The 12,765-nt window shown below is 46.7% G+C and overlaps 1 protein-coding gene across 3 annotated transcripts in view; it reads left to right on the top strand.

Annotated features, from left to right (window-relative positions):
* fam189a2 (family with sequence similarity 189 member A2) overlaps positions 1 to 12,765 on the top strand; it is a 45,480-nt gene that overhangs the window by 8,040 nt on the left and 24,675 nt on the right. For 2 of the 3 annotated variants that reach the window (XM_051422165.1, XM_051422164.1), the window contains exon 3: positions 11,213 to 11,323. The exons of the other annotated variant lie outside the window; for it this stretch is intronic. In XM_051422165.1, coding sequence (XP_051278125.1) covers positions 11,213 to 11,323 — 111 coding nt within the window. The remainder of the gene's footprint in view (positions 1 to 11,212; positions 11,324 to 12,765) is intronic. 3 annotated transcript variants of the gene reach the window in all.

Below are 12,765 nucleotides of genomic sequence, written 5' to 3'. Positions count from 1 at the left end.
CGCAGGTGAGATCTCTACATTGCCTCATCCACCAAAGCCTCCTGTGTGCCAAGCTCAGTGGTGAGTTAAGAGACCATGGATCATGGCAATTATAAACTTCATCCGTTGTACCTCCAGTTTACAGCACCGCCTTTTCTGCAAGCTGTTGACCGACATGTCTGCTGAATATAAAGATTTGCTCATTCACAATGACATTAGATGGCTTAGCAAAGTAAACGCTTTGAAACGTTTTTGTGAACTAAGAGAGGAGATTCTGGTGTTTCTCCGGTCTTCAAAATTGAAAAAAGCTGGCAAGTTTCTGTCTCTGATGGAAAATGATGAGTTTAATGCCGCTGTTTGCTTTTTGAGCGACATTTTCCATCATTTGAACCAACTCGACATGGAGTTTCAGGGCAGAGATAAAACAGTCGCAGAACTTGTGGAGAAAAGCTGATCTTTGTCCTGGCTGGCAAGATGCTCCACTTCCCCACATTGAGGATATCAAATTACCGAGGTGATGTCAGGATTTATTGACTCATTGAAAAACAACTTTGCCACTAGGTTTGAGGATTTCAGCATCTACAGTGAAGTGATGAGATTTGTGAAGGATCCCTTTCTGTGTGAATGTTGAGGCAGACTTTGCATTGAGAGGGAAGGAGCTGGTATCATCATTGGATAAGGGGTCTTTACAACTGGAACTCAATGACATTCAGTCGTCAGATGACTTGCGACAGTCATTGCAGCAGGCAGGTTTTGAAAAATTCTGGATCCATGAAGTCAGCCGAGAGAAATTTCCACATTCAAGGGGTCTTGCACTTTTTCTTCTGACAATGTTTGGCTCAACATACACTTTTGAGTCGTCATTCTCACACATGAATTCCATTAAAACTCACAATCGCATATCCCTCACTGACCAGCATCTGCAACACTACTTGCGCATTGCCCTGACAACATATAGGCCTGTCGCGATATGCGATAAATCAATTAATCGCAGGATAAATAAAATGAGCTCGATAATTTTTTCGGCCGTGATAATTTCCATTTGCATGCTTGTTTGTTTTCCTCGTCTCTCTCTCTACCAAAGAGACTGGATGAGCACTCCGGTGCAAAGGTGACCCCTCTTGGTTCCTTAGCATAACGAGGAGTGAACCCTTGTGTCAGTCACTTGTCAATCTCTGTGTGGGGAGGCGGGACTCCTGGTGTAGCCTACCACAGAGTACAGCATAGGGCCGCATGAGGAGTATAACGAGAGAAAACGCTAGTTGAGAGTTGGAGGAAAAGATGGATTTAGTGTCAAAGCCAAACGCTACAGGTGCAGTGTGGGAACACTTCGGATTTAGACCGAATGACCGAGGTGAACCACCAAACCTGAACGAGTCGGTATGTCGCATTTGTGGAAAAAAAAGTATGTATTAAAAGTGGCAACACGACAAACATGCATATGCACCTCAAACACAACCATCCGATGCAGTTTTCCCAGCTGGGAAAAAAACTACCACAGTTGGGCCGTCTCCGGCTTCTCGACAGTACACAATCACTGGGGCGTTTAGTCGACAAACAAAGTACAAACAGGACAGTGCAAAATGGTGCGCACTCACAGACAGTGTAGTTCGCTTCATTGCTAAAGAGATGCTGCCCTTTAGTATCGTCGAAAAGCCGGCATTTTGGCAAATGATGCAAACATTTGACAACCAGTACGAATTGCCTGGGAGAACATACGTGTCACAAGCAACAATTCCACAACTGTACAACAGCGTGAATTTTTTGTTAACAGAGACTGAGAGTCCATGTTATTTATTGTTTTCGTTTGTGTTTGGTTTTTATTCCAGTGCATTTTTTGTTAACAGAGACTGAGAGTCCATTTTATTTATTTTGTTCATTCCTTGTGGATATTTAAAATGTCTTCCAGTTCCAGTGTTACATATTGTTTAGAAATAAAAGTTTATTGATCTTTGAAAAGGTGTACCTGCATTATCATGCCATTATCATTATATTAGATGAAAATGGTATCGGAACGACAATATTATCGTTTATCGCGATAATTTCTGGGACAATTTATCGTCCAGCAAAATTTGTTATCGTGACAGGCCTAACAACATAGACACACACACACACACACACACACACATATATATATATATATATATATATATATATATATATATATATATATATATATATATATATTATATAGTATGCACTTGATGTTTCTTGATGTGGTATTATTGTTGAATGCAGTTTGAAATGTTTTGCCTTGATAAAGTGCCATGCACTGTTATGTTGTTTTAATTCTATTCTGTACCACACTATGCAGTTTGGTTTTATTTTTGTTGGTGCACTTGGAATTGAAGTTGTTTGTTAGTTAAATTAATGAAATTCTAAAGAACTGATATGGCTCACCTAAACTGAGTAGTGCAATTTGAAATACATTGCCTTGATAAAATACCATGCACTGTTATGTTGTTTTAATTCTATTCTGTACCATACTATGCACTTTGGTTTTATTTTTGTTGGTGGAGATACATTTGATGTTGCCTGTCTCTCAAATGAGTGCAGTCTTAAATATCTGTGATATGGCTGACCTAGACTGATTGTTAAGGTGTCTGATTTATGTTCAAAATGGAAGTGAGGTACAGTAGTAGTCCATGTGTGGATTTATGGGGCAGTCTATTTTATTCTTTTTAGAAGGGAAAAAAGTGTGAGTTGTATTCAGTTACCATTTAGCTGCATTTCTGTTTTTAGCCAGTGGAGAAGGGGGACAGTTTGATGTTTCTGAGAATTATTTCCCTCTTTACTTGTAACACTGAAATTTATCTCCTCATAGTCAATTGAGGATAACGAGCTGTAAAGTTGTGTTGGTACAGTTCTTCTTCATAATATTCACTCGGTGTCTCGCTATGGGATGCAGCCTCCTGCAGCCCTGATAGAAGCATTTATCTCAATCCGCCAATCTTGATTGGCCGGTGAAGGTGTTCATCTGCGCCGCACCCAGTAGTCCCACCTACTATATATAGTGTGCGCAGATAACACTGGCGCAATTCAAAACCTCTTCTCACCTGAGAGCTTATCTCACGTCAGAGCTTTCGCTAGCTTAACTGTTCACTAGACGGATCTTGCTAGCTTCCGTCACCGGACGCTAGTGTTGTGCTCTGGCTTCTGCCTTGTCCGTTCACATCAGACCGGACCAGTAAGTATTCTTTTCCGGCCCCTCCACGGCGGAATTTCTCTCGGCTCCCCACCACGGACGCTCGAGTCGGTCGAGCTAAGCTAGCACACCAGCTACTCCTCCCGACCCCACGCTAGCACATCAACTAGCCACGACCCTTTTCTCCGCTAGCACTCCAGCTTGTCGGCGAGATGGCGACCGCTAAAGATCCTCACACCAGAGGAGACTGTCGGCTCTGTCGCTGTGGGAATAAAATCTCGGAGAAGGACACCCACCCGGTGTGCAGTACCTGCCTGGGGGTTGACCACGCCAGGTTAGCCCTCGAAATTCCCGGGTCCTGTGGACACTGCAAAATGTTCATGGTCAAGAGCCTCAGACGCAGGCTAGCCCGCCAAGTTAGCCTCGCTGCCCGTGACCCGTTTCTCCCCACTGCTGACCAAGGCGCAGCCGCGGAGGAAGACGAGGACATGCCTGGGGAAGTTCGGAGACTGGCTACGACTGGGACGCCCAGTGCGAGCAGTTCCGAGCTCCCCCGTTTCCCGAGGAAGACGTGCTGGAAATCGGCCTCGCAGAGGATGACGATGACACCTCGTTCCTCATATCAGAGGACGAGGAGGAAGATGACACCTTCGTGGCCCCAGCCCCGGCTGAAAAGCCGAAGCTGTTGAAGCCTACCAACAGGGAGGAAAGTGGGGTGAGCTCTCCAGCTCCCTCCCTCCAAGTGGACCTGCTCCACACGTGTAAACGTGCGGCAGAGAAGCTGGAGGTCCCCTGGCTGGTTGCAGTAGCGGAGCCCACCCGGTCCCGCTACGAAGGCAAGCGGCTCCCCTGGCCCGTAGTGCGGTGAAACAGCTTCTTCCTGTCTTCCCCCGAGTTGCTGGCTGAGCTGTCCAAAACTTGGAGTAACTGCCCGTACAGCAACAGGAGTCCCATCCCGGGCGCGCTTCCCGGAGGCGATGGAAGCCCAGGGTCTCCTCTCACGCCTTCACCTCAGTGCAGTGCAAATCGTTCGCTCAAGCTGCTTCCCAGCCGCCCATTTCAAGATCCCGAACAGCCCGGCCCGCCCCTCCCGCCGAGAAGGAGCCCGGAGCCAGCTGCGGAACCCCCCCCCCCGCCCCCCCCCATGGCCTCAGTCCCCAGGCGAGGAAGAAAAAGAGCGGCCTGACAGCCTTCCTCTCCCCGGGTGGAGCATCCTGCCGTTCCCCGTTACGCAGGCCCACTGTTTTGGCTTGTTCATGTGCGTCCTAGCCCGCTGCCCACTCCAGAGCTGGTCCGCGAGAGGAGAGACATCGCCTCGGAGGTTTGCGCTGTTGCGCCCCGAGCAAAATGTCAACAAGCACACACATACACACGTGTCCCCAAACATGTGAAAATAAAAGAAATCTGTCACAGCCAGGCCACGAGCCGATGGGGCAGATCAAAAAAAAGCCAAAATGAACAAAAATACCCCGTCTATAAGCAGTGTGGCCAGAGCATCACCATTCCCGGGAGCAGAAACGGGCACTGCAGGGGTTGGTTTTCCCGCACTACCGCAGGAGGGCGCCACAGCACCGCTGTCGGGACCTCCTGTGATAGAGCAGAGGCTGCAATATGCGTCTCCGCTGTCTCTCAAGCGGGAAAGCTGGAAAGCAACCGCAGCTTCTCCGTGGGTGTTACGCACGGTTTCTCGGGGATACAGGCTCCAATTCGCCGCTGTACCTCCCCGTTTCTCCGGCGTAATACAGTCACAAGCACAGGGAGAATCAGCTCGAGTCTTACAGGAAGAAATCCTCTCTCTGTTAGAAAAAGGAGCAATCTCTGTCGTATCTCCCGAACAGAGTCTGTCAGGTTTTTACTCCAGGTATTTTCTCGTTCCCAAACAGGGGGAAGAGGAATCCCGCCCTATTCTGGACCTGCGGGCTCTGAAAAAATTTCTGCGGAAATACAAGTTCAGGATGCTGACACATGCGGCACTGCTGCGTCTAGTAAGACCGAACGATTGGTTTTCGTCCGTGGATCTGAAAGACGCGTATTTCCACATTCCCATTTACCGCCCTCACAGGCAATATCTCCGATTCGCCTTTCTGGGGGTGTGCTACGAATAGCGTGTTCTCCCATTCGGCCTGTCTCTCAGCCCAAGGGTTTTCATACGGTGTGCAGAGGCCGCTGTCGCCCCGCTCAGACGCCGGGGCATACGGCTGGCCACGTATTTGGACAACTGGCTCCTGTTGGCGCAGTCAGAACAGGAGGCCAGGGTTCACACGCACATTGTCACGAGACACCTAATAGATCTGGGTTTTGTGATAAATACAGAGAAGAGCCAACTCTCTCCGACGCAGGAGATATCCTTTCTGGGGTTATCCCTGCGCTCCGTGCCATTCACAGCTCGCCTCTCGGAGGAGATAGTGAAAACTTTCAGGGCTTGCCTCGCTCATTTCCGGCGACACAGGTGCGTCCAGTTCAGACTGTGTCTTCGGCTGCTGGGTCTGATGGCTTCAGCCATCCTCGTGACCCGCCTCGGCCGCCTTCACATGCGGGAATTTCAGCACTGGGTCGCTTCACTCTGCTGGATCCCGTGCGTCATGGCGCACGGTGGATAACGGTCACGGCGGATTGCATGGCGGCCCTGCGCCACTGGCGGGCCCCGTCTTTCCTGACTCAGGGGGTGTCCATGGGCACTGTCTCGTTCAGAAAAGTGGTCACCACAGACGCCAGCCTATCCGGCTGGGGTGGCATTTACAATGGGCAGGTCTGTGAGGGGACGCTGGAGCCAGGCTCTTCAACGTCTTCACATAAACTTTCTCGAGCTCTCGGCGTGTTTGTCCCTAAACACTTCCTCCCGTTCCTCTTGGGCTGCCAAGTCCTGGTGAGGACGGACAACACAACGACAGTAGCGTATATAAACCGTCAAGGGGGTTTGCGCTCTCGTGTGTTGCACACTCTGGCACGCAAACTGATCCTCTGGAGCGACTCACGTCCCGGGGACCCTGAACATAGGTGCCGACCTGCTGTCCAGGGGCGCACCGATGTACGGGGAATGGATGCTGCACCCGCAGGTCATGTAGCAGATATGGGCGCGCTTCAGCCGCGCCCGGATAGATCTGTTCGCATCCAGAGAAAACGCTCAGTGCCAGCTGTTCTTCTCTCTGCGCACTCTGGACGCTCCCCTTGGCGTAGACGCACTAGCGCACGCTTGGCCGCATGAGCTGCTCTACGCGTTTCCCGCACTGGCCCTGATACCCCCCACTCTCGCCAGAGTGAGGGGGCACAATCACAGGCTGATCCTGATAGCTCCACACTGGCCAGCGCTGCACTGGCTGGCGGAGATATATCAGATGCTGTGTGCCCAGCCTTGGCAACTGCCGGTGCGCAGGGATTTGCTCTCGCAGGGGGGGGGGCGGTGTTCTACTCGCACCCGGAGCGACTGCAACTGTTCGCCTGGCCCGTGAGTGGCTCAATTTGACCACTGCTGGGCTGCTGGGCCAACGCCAGGGCTCCCTCCAGTAGGTCTCTGTACGACTCTAAGTGGGGGGTGTTTGAGCGGTGGTGTCTCGAACGGAGCCATATCCTTTTTCAGTGTTCTGTGCCAACGATACTGTCGTTTTTACAGGACTTGATTGATAAAGGAAAAGCCTTTTCCACGGTTAAGGTTTATCTGGCAGCTATAGCGGCTTGCCATATAGGATTCGGGGACAAAACAGCGGGCCAACACCCTTTGGTGTGCCGGTTTATGAGGGGCGCGCGCAGGCTTCTCCCTGTCTCTAGACCACTGATGCCTCCGTGGGATTTAGCGGTGGTTCTGGAGGGGCTTAAAGGCCCCCCATTTGAGCCATTGCTGGGAGTGAGTCTCAAACACCTGTCCCTTAAGACAGTGCTGTTACTGGCTCTCGCCTCCGCAAAGCGAGTGAGTGATATCCATGCGCTCTCTGTGAGCCCTGCGTGCAGTCAGTTCTCCCCGGGGAATACACGTATGGTTCTGAGGCCCAACCCGGTCTTTGTACCTAAGGTGGTGGGGTCATGTTCCCCGATTGAGCTCGCAGCGTTCACCACTTCTTCCGGTGAGCAGCGAGCGCACATGCTGTGTCCGGTTCGAGCTGTGCGCTCTTATATGGACAGGACACAGAGCATCAGGAGGAGCGATCAACTCTTCGTCTCCTGGGCTGAACCCCTAAAGGGACAGCCGGTCACAAAGCAGCGCCTCGCCCACTGGGTGGTGGAGGCTATAGCTTTGGCGTATACGAGCAGGGGTCTGCAGCCGCCGGCGGGTTTGCGTGCACACTCTACCCGCGGGATGGCCGCATCCTGGGCTTTATTTAGGTGAGTGTCTGTTCAGGACATTTGTTCAGCAGCGAGTTGGTCCTCGGTCCTAACATCGCCTCCCCTGGACTTTGGTACTTGTTCGATATGCTGTCTGGCAATGGGAGCTACCATATCCCATAGGGACGAGAATATAAAAAAACGTTTGGTTATCTAACATAACCGCAGTTCTTAGAATAATAGAGGGTGTCTCGCCAGACAACCCTTCTTGCTGGGCGGTGAGAAGAGGTTTGCTTATTGAATTGCGTGAGTGTTATCTGCGCACACTATATATAGTAGGTGGGACTACTGGGTGCGGCGCAGATGAATACCTTCACCGGCCAATCAAGATTGGCGGATTGAGATAAATGCTTCTATTAGGGCTGCAGGAGGCTGCATCCCATAGCGAGACACCTCGCTCATATTATTCTAAGAACTGCGGTTATGTTAGATAACCAAACGTTATAAAAGTGAAGATCTTCTCATCGGATCCAAATCATCACTCTCCAAATCCCATCCCCTCAGTATTCTCATCGATGGCTGTCTGGTCCCCACTTCAACTGAAGTTAAAAGTCTTGGCGTCATCTTGGACAGTACTCTCTCACTCACATCCCACATCAACAACATCTCACGTACATCCTTTTTCCATCTCTGCAACATCTCCAGACTTCGCCCCTCCCTCACCTAGCACTCCACTGAAGTCCTCATAAATGCCCTGGTCACGTCTCGCCTGGACTATTGTAACTCCCTCCTCATTGGTCTACCACAAAAACGTATCCACCCTCTACAAACCATCCAGAACACCGCTGCCAGAATCATAACACGTACCAAGTCCTCGGCTCACATCACACCAGTGCTCATTCACCTCCACTGGCTCCCTGTCCAACAACGGATACAATACTCCTACTGTTAACATTCAAAGCTCTCCATAACCAGGCCCCCCCATATCTCTCCAGTATGCTACAGCCATATATCCCATCCCGTTCACTCTGTTCCTCATCTACCGCCCTGCTTTCCACCCCTTCCTTCTCACTTACCTCAATGGGTGCTTGGGCTTTTAGCTGCTCTGCACCTAGACTCTGGAACTCACTTCCACTACACATCCGCTCTCTGGACTCCATTGACACTTTCAAGTCTCAACTCAAAACACACCTTTTTAAAAAGTCTTCCTTGCTATAAATACTCTGGCCCCCAACTGTTTTACTCTCTGCATTCATTTATTTAGCTACACTGTATTTTCTTTGTAATTTTATATGTATTTACTGTGCTGTGTATTTTATGCCTATTTCTGCAGTTGTTTTTCTATTTTTTACCTGTAAGGTGACCTTGGGTGTTGTGAAAGGCGCCAACAAATAAAATGTAGTATTATTATTATTATTATTATTATTATTATATGTTCTTCTGCATTTACAAAATAGAATATATTGATTCCTTCAGTATGTAGTTGTAATTTCTTTATTTGTTACCATAATTACTATTTTCCGGGCCCTTATTTTGCCTCAGTTTCATGAACTGGCCCCAATTCCAAATTAATTGAATAGCCCTGATGTAGACAGTTCTTTGAGCAAAAGTCTTGGAGGAATGAGTGAATTGTATTGACAGTGCTAAAGAAATCTAATATGGACTGCGTTGTGTGGGTCCTTTGGAGTTTCCTTTTTAAGCCAGGATGTAATGAAAGATTTAGAGCACAGAGAGCTCGCTGCTACCAGACATCAGACAGTGTTTGCTGGCCAATGGTTGTGTATGATGCCAAAGCTGGATGTGTGAGAGATTGATTAGATTATTGATTACATGGAGTCTCACACTGTCTCAGCAGTGTCGTAGGATGTTGGAATGGGAGTTTCTTTTATGTTGCTCCCAGAATATCAGCAGTGAGCCGAAGTTTATTTCCTTTTCCCTAGTAAAGAGGAGAGATAAGTTGGCTTACTCACCATGGCCTGTAGAGCTCAGTGGGTCGTGGGAAATGATTATCTGCAGATTCTATTAAAAACTTTCTTGACTATCAGACCTAAAGTAATCACTGTTACACAACCATGAGCCTCAGTAACAGTAGTATGGATTTATTAGTGAGTTGGGTGAAAAAGCAGCAGCACAAAATAAACAGGCTGACCTACCAGGAAATCAGAACTATCAGAAGTGGAACCTAATGGTTTCATCTACTAATCATATTTTGGACTTGACACAACCAAAACAAGGGTTCTCAGGCTCGCACGTGTAGCCCAAATCCACTCCCATATACAATCTGACACACGGGATGAACTTAATCATAGCTAGAAAGACTGAAAGTCTGATAATCTGTGACACATAATGTATGCTGTATGGCTGTGTATTAGCAATAAGATACTGTACTATAAGCAAGGTGAGGTTTGCAATTTAAAAAAACTGTCATAAGAACACAGCCTCATTTGCATTAAATCTGAGTTTCCTTTTTTTTATCACAGTCCCTGTAATATCCATCAACACAGCCTTCAGTTTGTTTAGAAAACTAAGTTGGTGGTTTAAACACAAATCGATTGAGATACTCAAGATTATTGATACACAGAGCACATACACATATCGTAATAAATACCACTTGGATAAGTATATCGTGGTAAATTAGCATTATGTGGATAATTGTGAATATCCTCATGAGTGACATGAAAAGCTGTGTAGCTCGCTGACGTACAGTCTTGTATTAGTTTCCAGATTTATTTTTGAATTTCCACAAAGGGGAGCTCCGTCCTGCCAATCATTTCAAAATCCTAACCCTATTCACCCATTGTATCCCCCAAAAATCAAGCTTAAACTGGATGGGTGTAAATACTTTGGATTCCAAGAGTATCAAGATATTGTATATTAATGTTTTTGTGTGTGCACATGTATCTAAACACAGGGAAAACTCAGAGTAATGTATGGCTAAATGGTGTCTTGTGTTTCAGATTGTGGTGTATATCCTCCATTTATATAGTTAATAATATATTTTCTGTTCCACTGTGGACAAATTCATTCATTTGTTATAGATTAATGAACAGATTATTTTAAGTAACAAAAGGACACATGCTAGATTTTCTGAGCTTTCGTGAGCTTGTTTTTGCTAAAACATTTTTGGACAGAAGTTGTTGATAATAAATGTATTAGTTTGCGTATTGCATTTAAATGTTTTGCTCACATGTAATTGTGGTACAGTAGTACATGAGACAGATAGCTGAACAAAAAAAACCAGTCAGAGCCAGGAATGACACCCACCACTCCGGGATACTTGGTTGTTGAGTCTCAGGCCGTCAAATACTGACACTGGGAATGAGACTCAGCAATCAGTTATCCTCAAGCCACCAGTCAAAAGTGGTGGGTGTCTTTCTCGGCTCTGATTGGTTGTTTTCTTTCAGTGGATTCTTGCAGATGTCATTAGAAGCACTAGGAGGAACCTGAGGAACTTTTTTTCACTTATTGAAAATAATACTAATAATAATACTGATTATTTGTCTCTATATACTTGGATAGCAACATGAATCTTCACTCTTTAAACACTTTGACAAATAAAATACAGCTCATGAACGCACCAAAGTCAGAAGAACAACTTCTCAACTTGTGATCTCAGATGGACTCTAATTTCTCTCATCTCATCTCTTGTTTGCCACGTGCTACATTTCAGCTTACTGTAACCGTTTTGTCTCTTGCCATTTGATTACATCACATTTGTCAAATATTTTTACAGAATATGTCCACAGGGTTAGACACAAGTGTTCAAACCACAATAATCCATCTTCCCTTCCTTCTTTCATCCCCCCTATCCCCCCATCCCTCCATCTCCAGGTCAATGTGTTTGTCCTGCTGTCTGTGGTGTGTGTGCTCCTTAATCTGGCTGGATTCATCCTGTGCTGCCAGGGAGCCCAACTGGTTTCCAGTATGACCAGCTGCCAACTGGTGAGGCTGTTACCCGTTTGTGTCTTGTCTGGTTTTGGTGTCATCATCTGTAAATTTTCTGTATTTTTCTCCTTCATGGTCTCTGTTCCTCCTGTGGACAGTCAATAGGAAATTACATCTTGAGAGCCTCATGCTTACTAATTTGATGTAGTCCGTGTTGAACCAGTTTACTGCTGGAGAAGGATATAACATGGCAAGTACACTGAAGGGTGTAATCATAAAATAAATAGAATCATGTGGGATGGAAAAAAAATGTCTGCATTGAGTCTCATTGGCTTTTATTTTATTGGGGTTTTTCTTTAACAACACTACAAAATAATGTAAAATCCGAGATCATATGTTGCCAAGGGCTCATCAAGGAAACTGGGTTTCACTCTAATCTAATTATGTTTTGTTTGGAAACGGTTAGCTCTGGGCAATAGGTCGGGTGTGTGTGTGTGTGTGTCCAAAATGTAATAAACTTACAGTGTAGATTGCAGGTCATTTTTATTTTACTTCAACATTTTAGCTTCAGGGTGGAGTCAGTCATGTGATCTCTTTAATTCAGATTTGACATTGTATATAATGGACAGATCTTCCAGGTGTGTGAAGTGAAGCCAACGCGAAGTGTCTTACACCTGCATTATATGTAAAGGCCAGCAGGGGGAGCTCCACTGGCTGTAATTAAACCTGATACGATGCACTGTTAACGAGAAATGAACCGACTTCTCACTTTATTTATTATTGTATTTATTTTGATTGACAAGTCATTCTCAGTGAGTCTGTCCAGAGCACCGCACAAAACTCAAACTAGCCAGTGTACTGTTTATCTGTAATACGAGATTGTGTGTGACCAGGCGAGCCGCCATTCCCCCGGATGAGTCAAAACTGTACAGCCAATGAGAGCCGCTCAACTGTCATGGTGACGACCATAACGCCAAACTCGAGGCTTCAAAGCGGTACTCCACAAACCAATGGGTGACGTCATGATAGGTTCACACTTGGCTCAAACCAAAACATCAGCCAATTACATAACTGGCTCTGCTCTGTTTGTCTTCGTTGACAGGTAAAGATTGAGAGCCAGATGTTTCCAGGTGTTTGCAGCTGTATATGTATTTAAGGGAGAATTTACAGTGTGCGTTTGAGATTGATCAGTATCAGATCCAGTCCCGGAGCTGACTGTGTAATGAGCTGCTGTCTTAGTAAATCAGATGCCTCTGCATTGTGTTGGTGTGATAAAGAAGATGCTGTGACACCAGGATCTTTTTATGGCTGACCTCTGTTTATTCCAATAAACAAATAGAGATACACAACCTCCATATCAGTTCTACTGCCCGATCCAGCTCCTCTCCCACAGGGGAATTGTACAAAAAAAGGAAAGGGGAAGGGCAAAAGGAATTTATAGTAGGGAGCACAGAAGAAATGAACGAGGAGGGGCTCTCACATCAACACATGCTACATTG

This window comes from Dicentrarchus labrax, unplaced genomic scaffold (genome assembly GCF_905237075.1).
Source record: "Dicentrarchus labrax unplaced genomic scaffold, dlabrax2021, whole genome shotgun sequence".
Classification (NCBI taxonomy): domain Eukaryota; kingdom Metazoa; phylum Chordata; class Actinopteri; family Moronidae; genus Dicentrarchus; species Dicentrarchus labrax.
The sequence above is the reverse complement of the archived record's forward strand: the minus strand, read 5'-3'. Positions and strand labels throughout refer to the sequence as shown.